The 26,417-nt window shown below is 43.8% G+C and overlaps 1 protein-coding gene across 1 annotated transcript in view; it reads right to left on the bottom strand.

The window, feature by feature from the left end:
* Positions 1–10,093: 10,093 nt before the first annotated feature.
* LOC147107826 (bromodomain and WD repeat-containing protein 1-like) overlaps positions 10,094–26,417 on the bottom strand; it is a 122,544-nt gene continuing 106,220 nt past the window's right edge. The window contains exons 28-32 of the mRNA XM_086007167.1: positions 25,772–25,883; positions 16,152–16,213; positions 12,381–12,536; positions 12,123–12,243; positions 10,094–10,223 (exon numbers count right to left, since the gene is read on the bottom strand). Of these exons, the coding sequence (XP_085863293.1) occupies positions 10,094–10,223; positions 12,123–12,243; positions 12,381–12,536; positions 16,152–16,213; positions 25,772–25,883 (581 nt within the window). The remainder of the gene's footprint in view (positions 10,224–12,122; positions 12,244–12,380; positions 12,537–16,151; positions 16,214–25,771; positions 25,884–26,417) is intronic.

The following is a 26,417-nucleotide window of genomic DNA, read 5'->3' as shown; positions in this document are numbered from 1 at the left end:
GAGTTTATTTTATTATTTTTTGTTGTATGTTTAACGACAGCGTTGAAGAGGGAAAGAGAAACTCGGAGCAACTTCTGTCAAAGCTGCAACGAGACTTGAAAGAATTTAAGGGGGGAAAATTCGGTTGGTTAGCGCCTCCTGTTAGCGTCTCCGGGGGACGCTAACAAGGCGTTAGGAACCTAGCGCCCGAGCGCGGCAATTTTAGCACCACTCGCAAAATCAACCAGTCGTTTTGCGGCGGCGCTAAACACTACCGCCATGATCTCCTGCGCCCACAGATTGTGACGTCAGTCAAGCGTGCAACGCCCCGGACCAGATATTGAGTCGCGCCCCCGGCCTTTGCGCCTGCCGCTAGGAACAACAGGTAGAGGGCAACGTTTTCAGGTCGGGAAGGGGCTGGGGGGCGCTTCCTACCTTTTTTTGTCGGCAGAATTTTTGGTTTTAATGCTGTCCTAAGGAGTTTTGGCCCTCAGCACCAGTTTCCCCGGGCCTATCCATTAGTACTTCCAACACAATTGCTTTTGAGGTCTCTCCAGGCGGAGATTCAAGGCTGCAATGAGCAGGGTGTGGCTGGTCAGCAAGATGGCCCCTCCCCTTTAAGAACTGGACGGCGCCAGTCTGTCTGGCTTCCATGGTAACTGACATCGCCTGAGCTTCGGTAGTGTTCTGAGGTAGCGTCTCATTCCCTAGCGCCTGATTTAGCACTCAAATCACCCCCAGGGGCAAGAGGCGCGAATTTTGCAGTCAGAGGCGATAATTAGCGCCGGCACTAAACTTTGCACCCGGCCGATATTAGCGCCCCAAAATGGGAGATACTGAATTTCTCCCCCTAAAGATTTTTAATGAACTTTTCACAAAAAATGAGTGCTAAACACACTTCCTCCCCCCCACGTTTCGAATATGATTTTGGAAAAAACAGAAACATAGATCAATTTTCCCTTCATCTAAACAAGTTTCAACCAGATCTTGAAGTCAAAACACTAATTTTAAAAAGAGGTTCTGAAATGCTTAAAACATTTTAAAATTGAAATTTCTCAATATTTGATTTTGAATGATTGACTGAAGTGAGTAGCTTTACACAAACATGCAACCATGCTGTTGAGGAAGGGGTGGGGGGGGGGGGGGGGTGGGGAGGATTTGTCAGAGTTACGTACAGAAAACTTTGGTTTATCCGGAAGTTGTATGTCCATAATACTCGATCTAACGGCAAAATTCAGGAGCAGTTTTCTGTAAGTTTTTTTAGATCTCATTTTTTTCCCCCCCCAGTCAGCCACTGCAAGGCCTGTAGCTATAGCAACAGCTTCAGCTAGAGACGCTTGCAGCTGCAGCTGACTCTTTAGAAGCTGTTGCTAAGCAACAGTGTTTGTTGTCAGATACGGAGATGAAAACCTCCGTATGCTTCAACATTAACTTTGTATGTCCGGCAGTTTTGATAGATCGGCAACACGCCGGTCCCATCGCTGCCGGATATCACAAAGTTTCCTGTATTACTTTTTATTGACATAAAAAAAAATTTCATTAAGACGTTTAGAAAGAACCAAAAAATGGGGAAAAACACAAACCATTTTATTTTGTCTGCCGTTCTATCGTCCAAACAAGTCCCAGGAATAATGTAAATATAGATTTCCTCAAACGTTTAGTGGAGTGTTAATAGAAACACGAGTTATGTAATGATGTATAAAAATTGCAGGAAACTACTTTAGAAGAAACTGCTACTTGTTTATTGAGAAAGACACAGAAAATACTTCGATTAAACTGATAATGTACAATTTTGATTTGGTATAAATGTTTGAAATAGGAGATTAAAAATTGAGAGTACAATGAAGTTTGTTTCCCACTATTTAATTGGGAAGTACCTAAAATAATTCAACACTTTTCGTGATAAAAACGGATTAATATTGTGGAGAATGTTTGAGAGAAAAACATTAGAAGTGAAATGAGTAAATTAACATCTTTACGTCAACATATTAGTAAATGTTTCCAAGTTGGTCTGATTGTTTATTTTTGTTAAATCACAGCTTTTCCTGCTTTTTGTTTTTAATTTGGTGATGCAAATTTGTATGTGTTTTTCTGCACTTGTGAATAAGTGTTGCATTTCTGACATGTTACATGGAGGGTGTGCTGGTTCAAGAAGACAACATTTATTAATGGAAGTGATTGAAGTTGGAAATACGGATATCCATTTTTGTTCAATTCTTTTTAATACTGTGAACTAAAGAACTACAGCACTTTATATCTGTTGGTTGTACTGTGATTAATATTCTAATTACTTATGTGGACATACAGCACATCAGCACCATAGGAAAGCCACTGCTCCTGCTGCTTGTGCAGCCACTGCTATAGTGACATGAGAGATGGGCTAATACGTTGAAAACATTAAAATTAATACAAATTGCACAAATAGATATGCCTCTTTCAGCTCACCTTGGGCTTTTGGCTTGTTTGTTGATGCATAATTGTGTAACTGAGTGACGTTTCTGAAGTGTTAATGCATTATTATGCAATTCTTTTATATCTCAGTCATTTCTGACAAGTAATTTTTTATTAGAGTTTGTACATGACGAACTAAAAGCTTTTAATTAATTCTACCTAAACAAACTTGCAGAATGGGCATGTAAATGACAAATTAATTTCAATATAGATAAGTGTGAGGTGGTGCATTTTGGTAGGAGGAATAAGGAGGCAACCTACTCCTTGAAAATAAGAGTCTAGATGGGGAAGAGGTGCAAAGGGATCATGGGGTATAGATTCACAAATCATTAAAAGTAGCAATGCAGGTTAAAAAAAGGCATAAAAGTGCAAATAAAGCACTGGGGCACATTTCTAGAGGAATAGAATTTAAAAGCAGAGAAGTTATGTTAAACTTGTACAGAACCTTGTTTGATTGTCTCATGATTTGAGACGGTGGGGTGGCAAATATGGCATTACTGTATATATGCTTTTAAGTGGTTGCTGTCATTGTTGTTTTAAAATTTGCTCACAGACGAAAAGGTCGTGCTCAAAGGAGCTCGTGGCCCACTCAGTACAAAAGAAAATTTAGAGGGAACATTGGTTAAAGGCGCTATATAAATGCAAGTTGTTGCTGTTAAACCAAAGCCCCATCTGCTCATTCTGATAACTCAGGTGAATGTCAAAGAACCCATGGTAGTATTTTAATAAAAAGAGTAGAGCGTTCTGCTAATGTCCTGTTACAACCAATAATGCCAAAACAAGATTAATTGATCATTTATCTGATGGCGGTGTGTGAGACATTGCTGTCTACATAACAATCACTGTAATCCAGTGTATCAAGTGCTCTGAGTTATTTCAATCTGATAAAATACTTGCATTTATTTAGTGATTTATCATATTATTCCAGCCAATTCCCTGCATAGTGAATACTTGATCTCACCTGCACTATTTGGAGAAAAATGTCAGTAACGAAAAGGCACGAAAACTGAGATAATGGTCCAGAAATTCGGGTCTCCACAGGTGAGTACGCACAGGGTACTCACCCGTAAGCCCAATGGAAGTGCCGGTTTCGTGCATGCACTACGCATGCGCGGGAAACTGGCACTTCCGTTCCCCTGAAAGAAGGGGTTCAGAGGTGGAACGCGTGCGCAGGAGAGGCAGCGCGTGCGCATCGAACTTACGTTTTCTTTGCAGGGTTTCCTGGGAAGGTAAGTCTCCATTAGTTAGGCATGTAAAAAGCAGTCGCAAGGCCTGCTTTTTACAAGGTAAGTGGTGAATTAATTAAAATTAAAACATTTTTTCCACAGGTCTATTATTTTTAAATACTTTAAAGCAAGGTAAGTTTATTTTTAGCCCCGTTAGAAAATAAAATTATTTTTTTCAAAAACTTAAATTGTTTAAAATGGTTATTTCATTTAATTTATAGTTTATTTTAAAAATGTGATTAAAAAAAAAATTATTTGAAAATTTAGTGATGTTTTGGGGCTTATAGTATTTATAGGTTTGACAGTCAAACTTATGAATGAAGCATTCCCTGCTACCATTGACTCTCCATGGCCCACGTGATCCCAGGGGACGCATCGAACTAACTGCGCCCCTGGGATACGCAAGCACTGCGCGCCAGCAGTTGGAGGAGGCCCAGGATCGGAATTCCATGGGGGGCCCACAGCTCAACGGCCGGCGCGCAAGGCAAGTGCAGGTCGGGGGCTTGCACCCGCGGGAAGCCCCCAACCCGAATTTCTGGGCCAATAACAGGTGAGACTTGGATCTTCACAGAATTGTGCACAATGTCAGGGGTAAGGGAAGCAAAAGATTATTTTTTAAAAAGTGAAGATAAAAATATCCAACGGTATACCTTTTACATTCTGACTTCTGTTTATCAAGGTGAGGATGGGAATGTTTTATTCTTTTAAAAAAATTTGGATAGACAGTGTCAGCCTCAAGTAAATCCTGGGCTATACTGCTCTGTCCCAAGAATGTGCCTCAACTCCAGCCTTCAAATAGCTCCATTAAACCATTTTCTTATAGCAGCCATTTTCATAGGGGGAAAAATTGGGTGTGGTAAACCACTGCTAACTCTGTACATGTCTGTGTGGTAAACCACTGTTAATTCTGTACAGGTCCGGGCATGTCTCCGCCCCTGGCTCCACCCCTAAGCCCGGGTATAAAGGTGACTCACCACCCTTCCCCCGGGAGCTCTTAGGATGGATCCACTAGCAGAGGCATGCTCCAGTTCTTAGTCAATAAAAGCCTACTTCGTATAAGTTCAACTCGTAGTCTTTGGTGTTGTTGATAGTGCATCATTGGGTATCGCCCATTTTGGGGCGCTAATATCGGCCGGGCGCAAGTTTAGCGCCCGGCACTAATTATCATCTCCGACTGTAAAATTCACCTCTATCGCCCCTGAAGGTGATTTGAGCGCTAAATCAGGTGCTACACCCCTCTCTTAATGCGCAAATGTCAGGGAGCGAGGCGCTACCTCAGAACACTACCGAAGCTCAGGCGATGTCAGTTACCATGGAAGCCAAACAGACTGGCGCCGTCCAGTTCTTAAAGGGGAGGCGCCATCTTGCTGGCCAGCCACGCCTTGCTCATTGCAGCCTTGAATCTCGGCCTGGAGAGATCTATAAAGCAAATGTGTTGGAAGCACTAATGGATAGGCCCAGGGAAAGAGCTCAGCACTTAGGAACCTCAAAAGTGGCGCTGAGGGCCAGAACTTCTTAGGACAGCGTTAAATCTCTCCAGACGTTTCTCTCCCTCTCAACCTGCGTGTACCAAAAATTTTGCCAACAAGAAAAGGCAGGAAGCGCCCGCCTTTAAATAGCGCTCCCCCAGCCCCTTCCCGACTTGAAAACATTCCCCTCTGCCTGTCGTTCTTAGCGGCAGGCGCTAAGGCAGGGGGCGCGACTGAATATCTGGTACAGGGCGTTGCACGCTTGACTGACATCATGATATGTGGGTGCAGGAGATCGTGGCGGTAGTGTTTAGCGCCGCCGCAAAACGACTGGTGAATTTCGCAAACGGCACTAAAATCGCTGCGTTCGGGCGCTGAGTTCCTAGCGTCCGTTAGAGAGCCCTCACCGAATTTTTCCCCCATAGGCTCTCCAAGCAAGATTGCCAATTGAGCATAATTTTGTGCTGTGAAGCCACAGCCATCAGAACTGCATTGAGGCACCCCAAATCATTTATAGAAGATCCACGTGGCTGGAGAGGAGACTTATCTCTCTTTAATTTAGGTTTCATTTTAACATAGACCCCCAGTCATGAAAGGACCAATTTATCCCTTTACGTCACCCAAATGCTAAGGTTTTCAAAATATGAAATTTAACAATCTTATTGCTCTCCTATTGTTGTATGAACTATTCCACTGGATGAGCTGAATGGACAACACATGGAGCACAGTGAAGATTATAGCCAGAAGTCTTTAATAAAGCAATACGGAGAGCAGGAAAAGCAACATTGGTGACTGTAAAGATTTTAAACCTCTGAACATTTTTCAAATAAGGGATCTGTTGCTGTCATGCATTTTAAGAGAGGATAAGTGCTTGGAGAGAAGATACGGGTGGCTTTTAACTGCCAACAGTGCGCGGCCTCTTTAAGGAGCTGCGCGCCCCATTCACAGTTTTTACATTGAAAAAACCAGCTCCAGGCTGCGTGGGGCCAGCAGAGAGCTGCTCGGCCGTGCAGCTTAGAGGGAAGGTTGCCAACAGGAACCCACTAGTTTCAGTTTGACTGCAACCCACCCGCAGCAGAATGATGCCATAGCAATTTTAATCACCGGACCTCATTAACGTGTTGCCACCTGACTTCCTGTCCAGAATGTGGCTGCAGAGTGCTTTGCACCCCTGGGGTCTATCTGCCTTTCTTCCGCCACATATTCAGGCCACGGGAGCCGCCTTCTCTTTGCCAGATTTACAATGCTTCCCCCCTCCTCTGCTATTCTGCTGTAAACATGAACACCTCCTCTGGACCTATCTTTTATTTCGATACTCATCATCTCCATTTGCTTTGCACCATTATCACTTTTGTCAATTAATCACTCCTGCCCTCCACCCTGTTCCTTTTCCTAGCTCAGTACTTGCTTAAAAGCTGTTCATCTCCAACATCTTCCAGTTCTGATGAAAAGCCATCAACCTAGAGTTAACTTGATTTCTCTCTCCACGGATGCTGCCTGACCTGCTAATTGGTTCCAGCATTTCCTGTTTTAATTCAGATTCACCATCTGCAGTATTTTACTGATTCTATCATGGACTTCCATCTCATGCCACCACTTGTTGATCCCCTACTTTATGGAACACTATGTTCCTTTCCCTACCTCCCTTGAAAACAAACAAATCAAAAAATGTTATTAAGATCTCTTTAATCCTCAATTCCCCTGCTCAAAAGGTATTGATCCAACTCCCTTTTAAAGTTGCCAATTCATCCCAAATAAATGACCGTCACTGAGAGTTTGTTTTATATATTCAATATCCTGTGGGAAGAAAAAGTATTTTCTGATCTCTAAACTTGTTCAAGGCCTGTGAATTTTATACTTGCGTCCTCTAATTCTATGCTCACTGTTGTACTTAAATAGCTTTCTTACTTCAATCTGTTATAAATCTTTTATTATTTAAAGATAATCTTTTCTCCAGTGAAACTAAGTTTAGTCACGAGCGTTTTTAACAACTTAGGTCCTCAAGGGTCACTATTCTCTGTATCCTTTCTAAAGCAGCCACATTATTCTTTGAGGTAGAGTGACCAAACCTGCACACTACAGGAAACTTTCTGGTATCCGGCACGGACGGGACCGACGTGGTGCCGGTTCATCAACAATTCCGGATAACCGAACGCTATAGTAAAAGATACGGAGCTCAGAGCTCCGTATAAAGCAACAAACCCTGTGGCTTACAGCTTCAAAACAATCGGCACAAGTTGCAAGCGTCTCTGTAGCTTAGCAACAGCTTCAGCTGCACCCTTGCACAGCAACAAATGGAGTAAAAAAAGTAATAAAAGTTATCTGAACCGACTCCTGAATTTTGCCGGTGGATAGAGCGTTCCGGTTATTTAGGGGCCGGTTAATCGAAAGTTTCCTGTATATTCCAGAATCAGGCTTCCATTGATCTGATCAATGTCAGTATAATGTGCTCTCTGATTTGTTGCAATCCAGATGCACCTGATTTGCCTTATTGATAACTGCCTTACATTGAACAGATGCTTTTAGAGTATGATCAAGGATTACCCACAAATTTTTGTGTTTCATATTCTACTAAATTTACAATCATCTCTTCCTATATGTATTACATTTATCCACATTAAACATCCATTTGCGACATCTCAGCTCATTAGTCTCTAAATTTACTACTACAGACACCCTGGGCCAGAAATTCAGTGGGCTTTGCGCCCAGTTACCGCCCAAAGAGGGCTTCTGCGCAAGTGTAAGAGGGTGCGCTGATATTCAGCGCTGTGGTAATGGCGGCGGTAGCCGATAGCGCTGCGCCGACACCGATGACGTCATCGGTGTGCGCAGTGCCCCGGTTCCGCCCCGCTTCCGGCCCAAACCCCATATTTAGTTGCAGCCGCCTCTTCTGCTGCGGCTGCAAACAGCGATTGAAAAACGGGGCCGTACTGCTGCGCTACTGGGGCGCTTTAAGGTGGAGGTGCGGCCGGCCGCTTTTTCGGCGGCCGCCTGCCTGCACCTCCTTCCCCGGCCTCCTCCACCCCCCCCCCCCCCCGCGGCATTGCCGGCTGCTTTCCGCGAGCCCGGCACTTCTGCTTGGTGCTGGGCTCATTTGCTGGCACAATCCAGCGGCGATCTCGCTGTTGCAGGCACCTCCACCTTAAGAGAAGGAGGAGGCCTGCAGTACCGCAGCCTGCCGCACCGCATCGGGTGGCGCAGCGGCACTTAGAGCGCTGAAATTCAGTTTCTGCGCCCCAAGCGGGGGCGGGCACACCCTGGAATAGCGGCCGGTTCCGACTTGGGGCGCAAAAGCCGAATATCTGACGGGCGCACCTGGCTCCGCGCGCAGCGCTAACTTTTGGGCGTCAGCCTGCTGGCGGGCCTTAACTGAATTTCTAGGCCCCTGTTCCTTATCATTCACAAATATTGTAAATAGCAGGGAATCCAGAACTGATCCCTTTGGAACTCCATTAGTTATTTTTCCCCCCAGATAGAGGATTTTGCATTGATCACCAACGCTCATCTTCTGTTGCCAAGGCAGTTGACAATCAATCTACACAAACTGTCAATTATACCATCGCCTCAAACTTCCTTACCAGCTTCATGAGAAATCTGTCAAAAGCAATTTGAAAATTCAGTTAAACTAGATGTCCTTACCCCTCAAAGAATTCCAGTAAGTTTGAACGGCATGACCTAACTTCTAAATCCATCCTGGCTGCTTCTGACAGTACCAGTGTTCTTTAAATATGTATTTACAGCAACTTGTAGAACACACTCAAACATTTTTCCTACAATGGATGTTTGACTAACCAGCATATAATTAGAAAGTTTGTGATTTGCTCCTTTTTAAAAAAATATTGGAACCACATATGCTATCCTGATTTCTCCAGTATTTATAGAGCTCTAAAAAATATCAACTAAAGCATCACAAATTTCCTCCTTTAATTCCTCGAGTTCTAGGATATATCATCAAATAGACATCCCCTTATGCTAACCGTCTCAAAAATGTCACTTCAATTTAGCTTTGAAGTGAACTTAAAAAATAATGATTTCATAAATGACACCACACCTGCCTGCGTACCTTAACACAACTACACTCATGGGTAAAGTGCTAAGATTCGACACCAACCCACATTGAGGAAACTTTGTTTAACATCAGTCCAAGGAGAGAACATAAGGTCTTGCACATTTAAGAGCACAGCACTGAATTGCTTCAACAAAAGCTGAGCAGACATTTCCCTTTAGTATGAAAGGGTGACTCTCGTGATGTGGGTGGCGCTGGTAATGTCACTTTAATTGCCCATTTCTGAACTGAGTGGCTTGCTAGGCCTCTTCAGAGGACATTAAAAGCCAACCACAGTGTGGACTAGAGATACATGTAGGTCAAGGTAGGGGTGGGTGGTTCCTTTTCCTGAAGGACATTAGTGATCCAGTTGGGTTTTTATGACAATCCAGCTGCTTTCATGATAATTTGTTCTGGTGCTAGTCCACAAATTGCCGAATTATTAAATTCAATTTCACAACTTGCCATGGTAGAATTGAGAGGCGATCTTATCGAAACATATAAGATTGTGAGGGGGCTTGATCGGGTGGATGCGGTGAGGATGTTTCCACTGATGGGTGAGACTAGAACTAGGGGGCATAGTCTTAGAATAAGGGGCTGCCCTTTCAAAACTGAGATGAGGAGAAACTTCTTCACTGAGAGGGTGGTAAATCTATGGAATTTGCTACCTCAGAGAGCTGTGGAAGCTGCAACATTAAATACATTTAAAACAGAGATAGACAGTTTCCTAGCTGATAAGGGAATTAGGGGTTACGGGGAGCGGGCAGGGAAGTGGACGTGAGTCTAGGTTCGGATCAGCCATGATCCTATTGAATGGCGGAGCAGGCCCGAGGGGCCGTATGGCCTACTCCTGCTCCTACTTCTTATGTTCTTATAATTTGAACTTTACCCTCTAGGTTGCTATTGGGAAAAAATAACGTTACTCACTCAATGAACTTAAGAAGTAAGTCAGTGATTCTCCGGGCTGATGTAACGATAGGGCTATCTGGTTCATTGAAAGTTCTTGCATTGTGCTCTATGTACCTCACCTCCCACACAAGTGCAGTGATCCTCCTGCAAATTATAGCACAAAGCATACAGATGACAGCTTAAAAATCTCAGTGCTTAATGGTAGTACAAATGTAATTTCTTTGCAGGATACAAAATAGATTTCAAAAATGTCAGGCTCCAAGTACTTTTCTTTAAATACACAGATTACCAATATAACTGATCACTGAATTATTTCACATATATGGTTAAGCGAAAGTTTTCCACTGGTAGCAACCATTAATTAATTTGGATTCATTATTTTATCCCTGAATGTCTCAATGCTTATTCTTGATTAAAAAGTTGTGTAGAGCATAAAACTTTCCCCCCTTTATCTTGCACACAACATGGTAAGTGAAATCATAGTAGTAACTACATATTGGAAAAGTTCATAGCTCAATGTTTGTCAATTATAATTGGAAATTGTAAATAGTGGCAGTGTAATGAATCCACAAAAAAAGACAAAACCACCCTCCAAAGTTGGCCCAGCTAACAACAAACTCCACATAAACCTTGAATGCAACTAGTCAGCAGAGCTGCTAGGAGGAATTCTTGAGCTGCTGCAGTATGAAATCCCTAATTTTAAGCCAGTTTTTTCCCGTCTTTCCCCAGACAATCTGGCTAAGATTGGCAAAATTCACTTTCATGGGGATGCTAATAACAGATATAAATCAAGACTGAAATTCCAATTTTAATCTTTGAATTTAGATCTTCCAGTCTATTGTTTAGTTGCTGGGCTAACAAACCAGTTTAGACACGCACAATAATTCCTGTGGTCTTGATAGCAATTTTCATCCTTCTTCTCTCTCCATCTCCACCTCCCCGCCCCCCATAAAATTCAATATTTAAAGTATTACAAAGAATTATCACTTTTTCCCAATTTTAATCGCTTCTGCTTTCTTGAAAGCAACAACTCAGTTCAAATGGACACCAGCCAGTAAGTCATCCAAATGGCCATCCCGCAGGTGAGCTTAAAAAGCGTTATCGGCATTTTCAAGCTTGGGGGAGAAATCGCAATTAAACCTAATTTTATGCTGACCTGATAACCACACTAGATAGCAATCAGGCACAGGAACCTTAGGGATTTCCTCCCATAGCCCAAGGACACAGACAAATTGCAGATTCCCCATCACAATGCTAGCTGACAATTAGCTATCAAGCACAGAACATTTCTGGTCTGTAAATCTCCATGCCATACTATATGGTACATTAGCTCATTAAGCCTTCAAGAGTCTTTGTTTTACATGAAATATTAACATTTTAAATAATGGATGGGTACACAGCTGCTATTTTATTCATGTCATGACGCAAGAGACTAACTTTAGCCACTTTTATATCATGCTAGTGCAGCTAGCAGCAACACCAGATACATTAAGGCCAGCAGCCAACACTACCCAGTAGAAACAATATTCCTGGCCGTAGCAAATCTGGCAGGCTTGTCTTTGATATTGCTGCAGGAGATCTGTACATCAGGCGCTGGTGGCTGTCTGCATAATATAAAAGTATCTTTTGCTACTCATGAGTTTTGCAACACTACATGTTTAATTAACTTTTACTCATTATCAAAAAAAAGCCACAACACATTAACCCATGTTAATTTTTTTACTTTATAATTTTTAGTATTAAAAATTATTGCAACTGATAAGAGCATGTATGCTTTTTTATTGAACAAGTGAATGCAAGAAATAATGTCAACCTATTCCATGTACAGATTTCTAAAAACTGAACATAATTGCATAAATATATATTTGTACTTTTTCATACAGATGTCCATATTTAATCTTCTATTCCTTAGAACCTTTTTGAAACATATATCTACTTATATTTAAGATAACCATATATTAGTTACACTCGAGCTTTAAATATTTAACCATAAAAAACTTGCACAAACACATTAATGGCTATATTTGGATAAAGCACACATACCTGTAAAACCTACTGACTAGCCTCATTCTGATGGTGCTGAGGTCTGTATGGTAGGAAACCACCATACAGTATACAGGATATGCACGAAGATCCACAGGAGCATCAAAGGGGCTTGCTATATCTGTTAAATAAAATAGCATATTCCTGTTAGATCATTTTCAGTAGTACTGAATCATAGCGGTACCGCACTGGCATAGGCACAGCATCAAGTATAATATAGGTATTGGCCCAGAAAACAAATGCAGTTCGTGAACCCACCAAGTGTCAGAAGGTCATCAATGCCCCTTATAATACGTTCACATTCTTCATCTCGTGACCTTTCTCCCCACTCTCCCTCTTGAGGTTTGTAGAGCAGAGCTTCCAGCTCTTCCATGGTCACAGAAACACCAGCACTAGGGTCATCAGGGTACTCAGCTAGAATTTGAACAGAAGCATAAAAGGACACTTAAATAACTACTCATACCATGGAGGAATATTAGTTGCTATGTGGGACAGTTATCACAATTTTATAAGGACAAACAAAGCAGCTTTCTTCAGGAGCAGTTGACCTTAATTCAAGTTTAAGCATACAGTTTGGGCTTTCAGCACACCTCCTACCAACATTCTTTAATCGTACTCATAGCAACAAGGCAGTTACCCCAGGAAGATCCCCACCTCCTAGGATCCAAATCTATAACCTTGTCCATAGTGTGAATAGGTTTGGTGTGAAATAGGATGAACCATCCAACATTTTCAGAAATATTTTACACTGGAAGTCATACATGATAGAAACATAGAAAAATAGGAGCAGGAGTAGGCCATTCGGCCCTTCGAGCCTGCTCCGCCATTCAATATGATCCTCTATCTCAATACCATATTCCCGCTCTCTCCCCATACCCCTTGATGCCTTTTGTGTCTAGAAATCTATCTACTGTATCTCCTTCTTAAATATATTCAGTGACTTGGCCTCCACAACCTTCTGTGGTAGAGAATTCCACAGGTTCACCACCCTGAGTGAAGAAATTTCTCCTCATCTCAGTCCTAAACGTCATACCCCGTAACCCGAGACTGTGACCCCTCGTTCTAGACCCTCCAGCCATGGGAAACATCCTCCCTGCATCCAGTCTGTCTAGCCCTGTCAGAATTTTATGTTTCAATGAGATCCCCTCTCATTCTTCTAAACTCTAGTGAATACAGGCCTAGTCGACCCAATCTCTCCTCATACGACAATCCTGCCATCCCAGAAATCAGTCTGGTGAAACCTTCGCTGCACTCCCTTTATGGCAAGTATATCCTTTCTTAGGTAAGGAGACCAAAACTGCGCACAGTACTCCAGGTGTAGTCTCACCAAGGCCCTGTATAACTGTAGTAAGACATCCTTGCTCCTGTACTCAAATCCTCTTGTAATGAAGGCCAACATACCATTTATAACAACAGAAAATGCTGGAGAAACTCAGCAGGCCAGGCAACATCCGTGGAGAGAAATTAGAGCTGACGTTTCGGGTCGAAATCCTTTTTCAAAACTGGAAAGGAAATAAAATAGATCGAAGGCAGGGCTGCGATAGAACAAAAGAAGTAAAAGAGACATTAAGAGGTATTCAAAACCAGACGAGATGGTAATGGAGCAGTGGAGACAAAAGACGGCTGAGATTAGGTGTGAAGTGTACTGGCAGGATGAAACAGCTGCCATGTGGGAGAGAGAAAAAAAAAGGGCGGGGGGAAGGGAAGACCCAAAACAACGGGGTGGAAAAAAATATAAGTAAAAATGTAATAGGGGCCGAGGTTATGATCTGAAATTGTTGAACTCGATATTGAGTCCGGAAGGCTGCAAAGTGCCTAATCGGAAGATGAGGTGCTGTTCCTCGAGTTTACGTTGAGCTTCCGTGGAACAATGCAAGAGGCCAAGGATGGTGAGGTCCGAGTGGGAATGGAGCGGTGAGTTAAAATGACAGGCGACCGGAAGCTCGGGGGTCACCCTTACGGACTGAACAGAGGTGTTCTGCAAAGCGGTCACCCAATCTGTGTTTGGTCTCCCCAATGTAGAGGAGACCGCATCGTGAGCAGCGAATACAGTATACTAGATTGCAAGAAGTACAAGTAAATCGCTGTTTCACCTGGAAGGGGTGTTTGGGGCCCTGGACAGTGGGAAGGGGGGAGGTATAGGAGCAGGTGTTACATCTCCTGCACTTGCACGGGAAGGTGCCTCTTATTTTGTCTGCACAGCTGGGAGAATAATGAAATTGAAAGGCTCAGTCCTTGGGATATGGAACCTATTTCTTTTGAATACCTCTTAATGTCTCTTTTACTTCTTTTGTTCTATCGCAGCCCTGCCTTCGATCTATTTTATTTCCTTTCCAGTTTTGAAAAAGGGTTTCGACCCGAAACGTCAGCTCTAATTTCTCTCCACGGATGTTGCCTGGCCTGCTGAGTTTTTCCAGCATTTTCTGTTGTTATTTCGGATTTCCAGCATCTGCAGTATTTTGCTATCCAACGTACCATTTGCCTTCCTAACTGCTGCTGCACCTGCATGTTTGCTTTCAGTGACTGGTGTACAAGGACACCCAGGTCCCTTTGTACATCAACATTTGCTAATCTATCACCATTTAAATAATACTCTGCCTTTCTGTTTTTCCTACCGAAGTGGAGAACTTCACATTTATCCACGTTATTCTTAATCTACCATGTATTTGCCCACTCACTCAACTTGTCTAAATCGCCTTGATGCCCACATCTTCAATAGGCAGAATAACGTGTCACGGTCAAGATCATATACTTGAGACTCAGTTACTAGTCATTTTCTTTGTAAAATAAATCGACCAAAGTAAAATGAACACAGAACTTGGACTCGTAACTTATTTCTTGACTTGAAAATAAAACCTTAAAAAAATCCAAGTCTCTTTTCAGAATCTTTTAAGAGTAGGGTGCACACCTTTGCCTCTAGAGTTTGATCTTGTCACAATGATGTGGAAATACAGTGCACTAAATTAATTAAACATACTAGGAATGCCGAGCAGATATACCCATCATTTCCTCTGAAATGTAGGTCAGCTTCTTCAAAAACACCTTGTGATCAAAGCAGTACATTCAGATGAAGCATGCAAATGTGTCAGTAAATAATTTAATCTTTTGGGCAGATATAAAGAAAGAGAGGCAATAGTGCTGCTTGCTCCTGATGCACAGGTATTCTGCAGCCAGGGGAAACCCTAGAATAAACTTGCCGGATTTGTTAAAGCCCCTGCTGCTTTTTTTTAAACTCCATCTTCTGGACTGCGTAGAATCAGACTGTGTGGACCATGAGAAAGTTCTGCTGCTGCGCTCCAGCAATGCAGTTCCTTCAAACAATTTCCTCTTCCACTAAAATTAGGCTGTGGATCCCGTTTAAAGGCACAGTGGCTGCTCTTTGGAGACTGCCTGTGATTTGAAGAGTCAAAATCGTTACTGATACCCCGCGATTCCTGCCTGCCTGCCCATCCCCGACTACCTCTCATTGCCTGCCGATCCCTGACTTCCCCGATTCCCTGCCGATCCTGCAACCCCCCTGATCCTCTCTTCCCCCCACCCCCCACCCCCATCCCCGATTGCCGATTCCCCCCTCACCCGTGTTTCCTTTCCCGGACCGACCCCTCACAACTGAGGCCGACCCGCCCAGTCAGCCAGCCTCTCAAGCTGGCTAGCTGCGGCCGGGAAACCGAGGCCTCACGTTCAAATCAGGCCCTGCCGGTAAAGTCGGCAGAGCCTAGGGGAAACCCGGCCTTCCTCCCGCCTCGAAGGCACCCCCACCCACCCCCGCCCGCCCGCAACCCACTTCCCTGAAGAAAATTTCGACCGTTAACTCGGTTTCTCTCTCCACAGATGTTGCCTGACCTGCTGAGTATTTCCGGTATTTTCTGTAGCTATAATTTCAGATAAACTAGGTAGAGACACTGTACATTAACAGCATGCCTATAAAATAACAATCACCCTGAAATGGATCAACGTTTAAAAGCAATAGAATTACTTTTCACGAGTAACTTTGTGGAGAATTTGTAATAATTTTTAAAGCATGCTTACCATTTTCAGAAATAGGTTCCATGTCCCAAGGACTGAGCCTTTCAATTTCATTATTCTCCCAGCTGTGCAGACAAAATAAAAAAGTCAGAAGTTATTGATCAAGATTCTGATAAATTCTGATAACTTTAGAAACTGTACTTCACTACCATTAAAGTGCAAAGATATAGTCAGAAGGTTGCAAGTTCAAGCCCCACTCCAAGATTTGAACACCTAAGTCTTTCCTTTTCAGTGTGATACAAAGGAAGTGCTTCATTGCCTGAAGTTGCCATCTTTTGGATGAAACATTAAACTGAGGTTTTTCGAATAGCAGGGAGTTCTCCCAGTATCCTGGCCAAGATTCAGCCATCAACCAAAACAGATTAACTGGTTATTTAATTTACGGCTGTCTGTGAGACCTTACTGTGCGCAAATTGGCTACTGCGTTGCCTACAGAAATGACTACCCTAAAAAAGTAATAAGAACATAAGAAATAGGAGCAGGAGTCGGCCATTTGGCCCTTCGAGCCTGCTCCTCCATTCAATAAGATCATGGCTAATCATCTACCTCATCTCAACTTTCCTGCACTATCCCCATATCCCTTGATTCCATTAATATCCAAAAATCTATCGATCTATGTCTTGAATATACACAATGACTGAGCCTACATAGCCCTCTGGGTAGAGAATTCCAAAGATTCACCACCCTCTGAGTGAAGAAATTTCTCCTCATCTCGGTTCTAAATGGCCAACCCCCCACTATGAGACTGTGACGCCTGGTTCTAGACTCCCCAGCCAGGAGAAACATCCTCCCTGCATCTAACATGTCAAGCCCTGTAAGAATTTTGTCTGTTTCAATGAGATCACCTCTCATTCTTCTAAACTCTAGAGAATATAGACCAAGTCTACTCAATCTCTCCTCATAGGACAATCCCTCCCATCCCAGGAACCAGACTGGTGAACCTTCATTGCACTCTTTCTATGGCAAGTATATCCTTCCTTAGGTAAGATAAAACTGTACACAATACTCCAGGTGTGGTCTCACCTGGGCCCTATATAATTGCAGTAAGACGTCTTTACTCTTATACTCAAATCCTCTTGTAATAAAGGCCAAAATATCATTTGCTTTCCTAATTGCTTGCTGTACCTGCATGTTAACTTTCAGTGATTCGTGTACAAAGACACCCAGGTCCCTCTGAACACCAACATTTCCCAATCTCTCACCATTTAAAAAATACTCTGCTTTTTTATTTTTCCTACCAAAGTGGGTAACTTCACATTTCTCCACATTATATTCCATTTGCCATGTTCTTGCCCACTCACTTAGCCTGTCTATATATCCCCTTGAAGTCTCTTTGCATTCTCCTCTCAACTTACGTTCCCATCCAGCTTTGTATCATCAGCAAACTTGGATATATTACATTAGGTCCCCTCATCCAAATCATTGATGTAAATTGTGAATAGCTGAGGCCCAAGCACTGATCCTTGCGGTACCTCACTAGTTACAGCCTACCAACCAGAAATGACCCGTTTATTCCTACTCTCTTTTTTCTGTCTATTAACCAATCCATGTTAGTTTATTACCCCCAAACCCACGAGCCCTAATTTTGTTCAATAAGCTCTGTGTGGCACCTTATCGAATGCCTTCTGAAAATCCAACTACACCACATCCACTGGTTCCCCTTATCTATTCTGCTAGTTACAGCCAGATTTGTCAAACATGATTTCCCTTTCATAAATCCGTGTTGACTCTGCCCAATCCTATTATTATTTTCTAAGTGCCCTGTTACCACATCCTTAATAATAGATTCTAGCCCTTTCCTTACTACTGATGACAGGCTAACTGGTCTGTAGCTCCCCGTTTTCGCTCTCTCTCCTTTCTTAAATAGTGGGGTTACATTTGCTACCTTCCAATCCATAGGAACTGTTCTAGAATCAATACAATTTTGGAAAATGACAGCCAATGCATCCACTATCTCTACAGCCACCTCTTTCAAAACCCTAGGACGTAGGCCATCAGGTCCAAGGGATTTATCGGCTTTCAGTCCCATTAATTTCTCCAGTACTTTTTTTTTTTACTAATAATTTATTTCAGTTCCTCATTCTCGCTAGAGCCTTGGTTCTCCACTATTTCTGGGAAGTTTTTTGCGTCTTCTTCCGTGAAGACAGACACTCTGGGCTGGATTTTAGATACTGGCGGCATGTAAGAGGCGGGACTACAACTTTTGGGGTTGTAGTCCCGCCTCCATAGAGTTGTGGCCAACCCACTCGATTTTCACTTGATTGACCTTGTTGGCCAATTAAGGGCCACCGGTGACATCACAGGTTGACATTTCATCTGTCAAGACCTTTTGACAGATGAAATATCAGCGTTTGACAGCTCTTTGAAGTTGTCACTGACAATCTGTACACAAAGTTAATTCCTTCCTCTCAGGCTGATTTAGAGATCTCTCCAGAACAGAAAGCTGAATGCTGCAACTTTTGACAGCTTGCAGCCATTCTGCTTTCTGTGCCGGTGAGATGAGGGACTCCCGAGACCTGAAGGAAGGAAGGCTGTAAAGGTAAAAACTTCTTTAAACACTTTACACACACCAAACACACTTACCTCTGCACTCATGCACCCATCACTCACCTGAACACCGGACATCTCTGTGGTAAACCACTGTTATTGTATCCTACTGTTATCGTTATTGCATATTGTTACCTCTGGTTGGCGCTGTGTACCAATGCATGCCTCAGCTGGCTCCGCCCACATGACCAGGTATAAAGGTGGGTGTTTCGGCAACCCACTTCCTTCTTGGAACCAGTTGGCCACGAGAGGCATGCTCTGTTCTTTAGTTAATAAAAACCTCTTCATTACTTTCCTAATTCATCGCCTTTTATGGAGTAATTGATAAGCGTATCAATCTCAAACCCTCCAAGCCCTTCAGTCCGCCTCGCTAACTTGGCGTGGTTTGGAGCTGTCGGGAAGCCCACACTTCAGGAATAAAAATAGGGATTAGGCTAAAAACTGCCCGTTAACTACCTGTTAGCAGGCAGTTAATTGGCACTAATCCCCTTCCCGCCTCGGGGAGGCGGCTCCCAGCACAAGTCGGCTATCCGCCTCCTTTGAAACTGGCATGGAGGCGGGTTGGGTTCGTGCCCCCCCGATTTCGTGATTTTAACCCCCCACACACCTCCAATCCTGCCTCCACGGCCCAATGAAAACCCTGCCCAAAGTATGTGTTTAATTTCTCTGCCATTTCCTTATTCCCCATTATAATTTCTCCTGTCTCAGCCTATAAGGGACCCACATTTACTTTCGCTAATCTTTTCCCTTTTACATACCTATAGAAGCTTTTACAGTCTGTTTTTATGTCTCTCGCTAGTTTACTCTCATATTCTATTTTCCCTTTCTTTATCAATGTCTTGGTCCTCATTTGCTGAATTCTAAAATCCTCCCAATCCTCAGGCTTACTACTCTTTTTGGCAACATTATAAGCTTCTTCCTTTGATCTAATACTATCTTTAACTTCTCTTGTTAGGCCATGGTTGAACCACTTTTCCTGTGGGGTTTTTGTGCCTTAAAAAGAATGTATATTTGTTGTAAATTATGTATTAATTCTTTAAATGCTAGCCTTTGCTTCTCTATCGTCATACCTTTTAATGTAGTTTTCCAATCTACCGCAGCCAACTCGCCCCTCATACCTATGTAGTTTGCATGGTTTATATTTAAGACCCTAGTTTCGGATTTAACTAAATCACTTGCGAACTTAATATAAAATTCTATCATATTATGGTCATTCTTCCCTAAAGGCCGCTTTACTTCAAGTTTATTAATGAACCCTTTCTCATTGTGCAATACTAGATCTCAAATAGCCTATTCCCTAGTTGGTTCCTCAACATACTGATCTAGAAAACTATCTTGCATACATTCCATGAGTTCGTCCTCCACACTATTACTGCAAATTTGGTTTGCCCAGTCTATATGTAGATTAACGCCCCCCCCATGATTACTGTACTATCTTTGTTACATGCACCTCTAATTTCCTGATTTATATTCTGCCCTACAACTACTGATTGGGGGCCTATAAACAACTCCCACCAATGTTTTCTGCCCCTTGCTGTTTTAGCTCCACCCAAACTGATTCTACTTCTTGATTTTCAGAGCTAAGATCCGTTCTCTCTACGGTCTTTATCCCATCCTTTATTATCGGGGCTACCCCTCCTCCTTTTCCATTTTGCCTATCTCTTCTAAAAGTTAAGTATCCTGGAATGTTTCGTTCTCAACTTTGAAAACTTTGCAACCACATCTCAGTTATGGCTATTAGATCAAACCTATTAATTTCTATCTTTGCTATTAATTCATCTATTTTGTTGCAAATGCTTCGCGCATTCAGATACAGTGCCTTTAATTTTGACTTTTTTCTATTTTTCCCTGATGTCACCTTAGTCACTGATGCCTTATTACCTTTGTTACTCTCTCTGTCCCTTCCTGACCCACTCTGCATATTTTTACCCAAAACTCTACTCTGCTCTAGAGCCTTGACATTTCTCTCGCTGCTTTTAAATTTACTCTTTCCTGAATCCTCCCACCCCCACTTCATTAGTTTAAAGCCCTGTCTACTGCCCGGGTTATTCGGTTCGCCAGGACACTGGTCCCAGCCCGGTTTAAGTGGAGCCTATCCCAACGGAACAGCTCCCTCTTTCCCCAGTACTGGTGCCAGTGCCCCATGAACCGAAACCCCTTCCTCCCACACCATTCTTTGAGCCAAACATTTAAACCTCTAATCTGTTTGTCCCTATCCAGAGATTATTACCTTTGAGGTTTAGCTTTTTAATTTGGATTCTAGCTCCTCAAACTCCCTCAGCAGAACCTCAATCCTAGTTCTACCTATGTTGTTGGTTCCTACGTGGACCACAACAACTGGATCCTCCCCCTCCAAGTTCTTCTCCAGCTGCGAGATGTCTTTAACCCTGGCACCGGGCAGGCAACACAACCTTCGGAACGCTCGGTCGCAGAGAACAGTATCTATCCCCCTGCCTATACTGTCCCCTGCCACAACTACATTCCCTTTCACTCCCTGCACTTGAATGGCCCCCTGCACCATGGCCAGCTTGCTCATCCATCCTGCAGGCTTTTCCCTCAGCAAGAACCTCCTCCAGCACTGCACCTGAGTCCCCTTACCTGCCTCAGTTGCAGTCACACCCTCCTGGCCCTGACCACTAACCAGACCAGTACCACTACCTAACCCAAGGGGTGTGACTGCCTCCTGGATCAAAGTGTCCCGGTAACTCTTCCCATCCCTGATGCCCCGCAATGTCTGTACCTCAAACTCCAGCTCAAAAACCCTGAGCTGAAGTTGCTCAAGATGCAGGCACTTACTGCGAATGTGGTTGTCCGGGATCACAATGATCTCCACAACTCCCACATGCTGCAGTTGCGGCACACCACCTGCACTGCCATCCCTATATGACCTTGTTTTATTTAATTAAATTTGTATTTAGGTAACTTAGTTTACAGTGTAGTTTCTTGACTATTTACTTGCTCTAGATTACTGAAATTAAATATCCACCTGTAACACAAAGCACTACAAGTAGTGTAGGCAAAAAAGCAACAACTCCTTCCCCCTCTTGTCCAAATTCTCACTCTTTCCAAATTCCCACGTAAAACGCTGTTCAAGTCCACTCCGTTTAATCCCACTCTGTGCATTGGCTGTGAAGCACTTTGGTGTATGGTAGTACGTGGAAGGTACTATATAAATGATTTCTTTTGCATTCTTATTACAGTAAAGAGTTCTAATGTACTATGCCAGTGTAGCAGGACACAGGACTATACCCATAACTCCTTCAAAAGATGAATTATTGATCTCGGCCTGCTTCATGGGGAACAAAAAGGCAAAGGAAGCTACACAGCACCACCTCATGCTCCTCTTTGTAGTTGGTTGGAGACTGGCGAAAGCCTGAGTACAGGCAATCTGCCCTCTCACGTGAGGGGATTATTTGGCCTGGGAGACCCAGAGAATGGAAGCAAAAAAGTGAGAAGTTCAATTTACAGTTCAAAAAGCTAAAGCACAATATAAGTTTTGGTTTAAAGAAATGCCAAATATTCCTGCTTGCGTACAACTTCCAACAGGTGCCTAAAATATTCATCATCCAAATGCAACAGAAGTGACAAGTTCTTACAAAAATGGCTCGAGGAACTGGGTAGCACAGTGCCTTAAAACATTCCTTTTTATGATTGGGTAGATTCAACCACCGGAACCAAAGTAGATGTAGCACCTTAGGACATTTTACTACGTTAAAGCAACTATATAAATGCAAGTTGTTGTTGTTGATGGAATGAGAAAGTTTCGCCCCTCTCTGCTAGCTGTACAAGTTCAGACAATCTCAACCCTGTTTTATGCAGGGTCATATCAGAAAACTAGCTACAAATCAGTACGTGTCACCATTAATATGAATTCCAGAGAGCCAAAAAAAAAATCTACCCTGCAAGTTGGCAGTGTATTTCCAAGACTGAAGCACGTTGTTGATATTCTGACTGATTCAGTAAACGTATGTTTTGAATACAAAGATCTAAATTGTTTGAGGAATATCTGATGTTGAACAAAAATCACTAGAAATGTTTTTGTGCTCATGCTGAGAAATGTAACGCACTCTCATCTTGGTCATCCAGTGTTGGCATCAAGCATTCCCAAATCAGCTATGTACAATGAGGTATAGAGTGCGCATCGAACTTGGAAAGCTAGATGCCAACACTGGGTGCTGAAGATGAAAGTATTCTCCATTTCCCACAGTGACGCAGAGGTGGAGGTGGGCGGTGTTACATGGGTAGAAGTAGGCAGCCTTTGTGTTGAAGAGGATGTAGCTAAAAGGGGGCTAAAAAAGTTAAATGATGAGGTCAGGTTGCAAAGACTGGGCTTGTATTCACTTGAATATAAAAGATTATGGGGTGGCTCTAATTGAGGTGAAGGTACTCCCACAGTGCTGCTAGGGAAGGAGTTCCAGGATTTTGACCCAGTGACAATGAAGGAACGGCAATATATTTCCAAGTCAGGATGGTGTGTAACTTGGAGGGGAACTTGCAGGTGATAGTGAGCCCATGCGCCTGCTGCCCTCGTGGTAGAGGTCACAGGTTTCAGAGGTGCTGTCAAAGAAGCCTTGGTGAGTTGCTGCAGTACATCCTGTAAACGGTACACACTGCAGCCGCGGTGCGCCAGTGGTGGAGGGAGTGCATGTTTAAGGTGAGTGTGACACTTGCTGCAGAATACCCAGCCTCAGTATTTATGTGGCTGGTCCAGTTAAGTTTCTGGTCAATGGTAACACCCCAGGATGTTGAAGCAATGGTAATCTCATTGAATGTCATGGGGAGGTGGCTAGACTCTCTTTGTTGGAGATGGTCATTGCCTGGCACTTGTGTGGCGCGAATGTTACTCCTCCAAGATTGCTCATCAGTCAAGCAGTCTGACAAAATAGTGTCAGTGGAGGGATTAAAAAAAAAGGTGTGGTGGAGAGGTAGAGCTGGGTGTCATCAGCATACATGTGAAAGCTGAACCCATGTCTGGGGACAGTGTCACTAAGGGACAACACAAAGACGAGGAAGAGGATGGGGCCAAAAATAAATGCTTGGGAACTCCCGAGATAACGGTGCAGTGGTAAAACGAAGTCATTGCTGGAGATGAATGGCAGTTCCACTAAGCTGTACAATGGAGGAGAGATGTTGGAGGAGGGTGGCATTGTCAACTCTGTCAAAGGCTGCAGCAAGGTCAAGGAGGAACAATGCATCATAGTCACAGTCACGGAAGATGCCATTTGTGACTTTAATTTGTGCCGTTTCATTGCTTTGTCAGAGGCAGATTGGATTGGAGAGATTCAAACAGGGAGTAGTGGGAAAGATGGGCATGAATTTGGCAGACAACAACACGTTCAAGGACTTGAGAGGAGAGGTTGGAAATAGGTATGTAATTTACAAGGACAGAGGACTCGCGGGTAGATTTTTTTGAAGAGGGGGTGTGATGGTGGTTGTTTTAAAAAGGAGGGGCACAGCCATCACAATGTTGGATCGCACAAGGGCCAGGAAGGGAATTTGGGTAGCTAGCATTTTAGTGGAAATGGGGTTAAGGGAGCAGGAGGTGGGTCTCATGAATAAAATGAGCTCGGAAAGAGCATTAGGGGAGATGTGAGAGAAATTAGAGGCGTGGGTTCAGAGCTAGGGCAGGGGAGAGGTTGGTGGGTAAGGGGAGTAAACGGCAGAGACAATGGGAAGAATGGTTACAACCTTAGTGACAAAGTTCAAGACCCTCGCACTTGTTCGGGAGAGGTTGGAGGAGGCAGGGTAAAAGGATTTAACGAGATAGTTGGTAGCGAAGAAAAAAAGCTGGGAGTTATTTTTGCTCTTTAGAACAATCTTGGAGTAGTGAGCAGTTTTGGCAGGAGAGGATAGCACTTGATGTGGTCCAGCCAGATCTGGTGATGGATAGCTAAACTGTCATGCACCAGGTTATGCTCGTCTGCATACCTTGGATTTGAGGGAGTCAAGATGGGGACCATAATGTGGCAGGGGGAAACAACTGGGATGGAAGATCCAAGATTTTGCTGGGGGCAAGAGCATTAAAAGTGGAAGTGAGGCAGCTCTTGAGCAAATCAACAGCTGCAGAAGTATTGTGGCCTTTCTGCTTTATTGGTCATTTTAACAATTCAAAAGCACAGCGGCACTACTCCTTGAACCTAAACAATTATGAACAAATTCCTGACTACATCTGCAACTCCTCTGCCGTTCTGAGCATCAAAAATTCTTATTACTTATTTTCTCTTTGGCTTTTTTTCCATGTGGATTTACAGAATCACACTCTATTCAGTCTCAATTAAATGGCCGAGAAATTCGGTGGGCTGCACCACCAGTTAGCGCCTAAAGAGGGCACTCAGTGGCTTTAGCGCCACTGGCCACACCTCCAGTGATATTTAACGGAGCGCTAATGGCGGCGTTAGCCTGTAGCGCTGCGCCGCCACCGATGATGTCATCGGTGTGCGCAGCGTCCCGCTACCGCCCCGATCGCGATATTTAGTAGCGCCCGCCTCTAACGCCGTTCGCAAATCGCGCCCGGTTCACAGGGCCTACCTGTGGCGGTAGTGGCGCAAATTAAGGTGGAGGTGCGGGGCGGCCATTTTTTTCGGTGGCCGCCTGCCAGCACCTCCGTCCCCGGCCTCCTGATCTCCCCCCCCCCCCCCCCCCCCCCGGGCAGTGCCGGCTGTGTCCCGAGTGCCCGGCACTTCTCCTCGGTGCCGGGCTCTTTTGCCGGCACTCGCGATCGGTCATCGCGCTGGTGCAGGCCCCTCCCCCTTAAGGGGAGGAAGGCCTGCAGTACAGCAGCGCACCGTGCCGCAGCGTGTGGCGCTGCGGCACGTTGCACTGCGATATTCAGTTTCAGCGCCCCAAGAGGGACGCGGGGCGCCTCGAGCAGCGCCCCGCGTCCCTCTTGGGGCGCTCAAGCTGAATTTCCGGCGGGCGCAACTGTTCCGTTCGCAGCGGCAATTCCGGCGCCCAGGCGAGCTTGGCGCCCCGTTTGGGCCTCCACCGAATTTCTAGGCCAATGTGTTTAAAAACTTAGAGCTGTACACGTAATAGGACTAGACTTTAGAGTTCAGATGTGGTTCCTCCCAACTTACCGAACAGTGTAACACTGGAAATGACTATCTGGATATGCTGGCTGGAATGGCTCCTGACCCAACGCTGTCCCAAACCACCAAACATCATCTATTATAGACCGAAATTTGTCACCTGCAGCAACAAAAGAAATATGAATAATAATTTATTGTTTGAATAAAGTGATAGCTATCCAAGTTCAAGATAGTGACAGCTTACAATACTCAAGGGCTAAAATGGCACAGGCAACAATACACTTAGGTTTTCAATGCAGAAACAGACCATCTATTAAAACACTAGTTATATTCCCTTAAGAGACAGTTCTCCACAGCCAAGAAAAAAAATTGAAGTCACAGATCGTGCACATCCCATCAACCTTTTCAAGAGGAGCTTTGGCTGAAATTTGGGCTAAGTTTCTTTACTGGAAGGGGGAAAGTATGCAACAAAGAGGATATTCAATCTTTTTTTTCCAAAACTGCCTTCTACCTGCGCAGTGTGTGTTAGAACATAAGAAGAGCGAGCAGGAGTAGGCCATACGGCCCCTCGAGCCTGCTCCGCCATTCAATAAGATCATGGCTAGGTTGGTCATCTTTAAGATACTGATACAGAACTTAAGCAGAGCTGTTAAAACCTCAGTTTCTCAATAAAACTGTACTCTGTGCACCATTT

The sequence above is a fragment of the Somniosus microcephalus genome, chromosome 14, assembly GCF_052327205.1.
Source record: "Somniosus microcephalus isolate GS21.2 chromosome 14, FLI_Smic_1.0, whole genome shotgun sequence".
In the NCBI taxonomy this organism is placed as follows: Eukaryota; Metazoa; Chordata; class Chondrichthyes; order Squaliformes; family Somniosidae; genus Somniosus; species Somniosus microcephalus.
The sequence above is the reverse complement of the archived record's forward strand: the minus strand, read 5'-3'. Positions and strand labels throughout refer to the sequence as shown.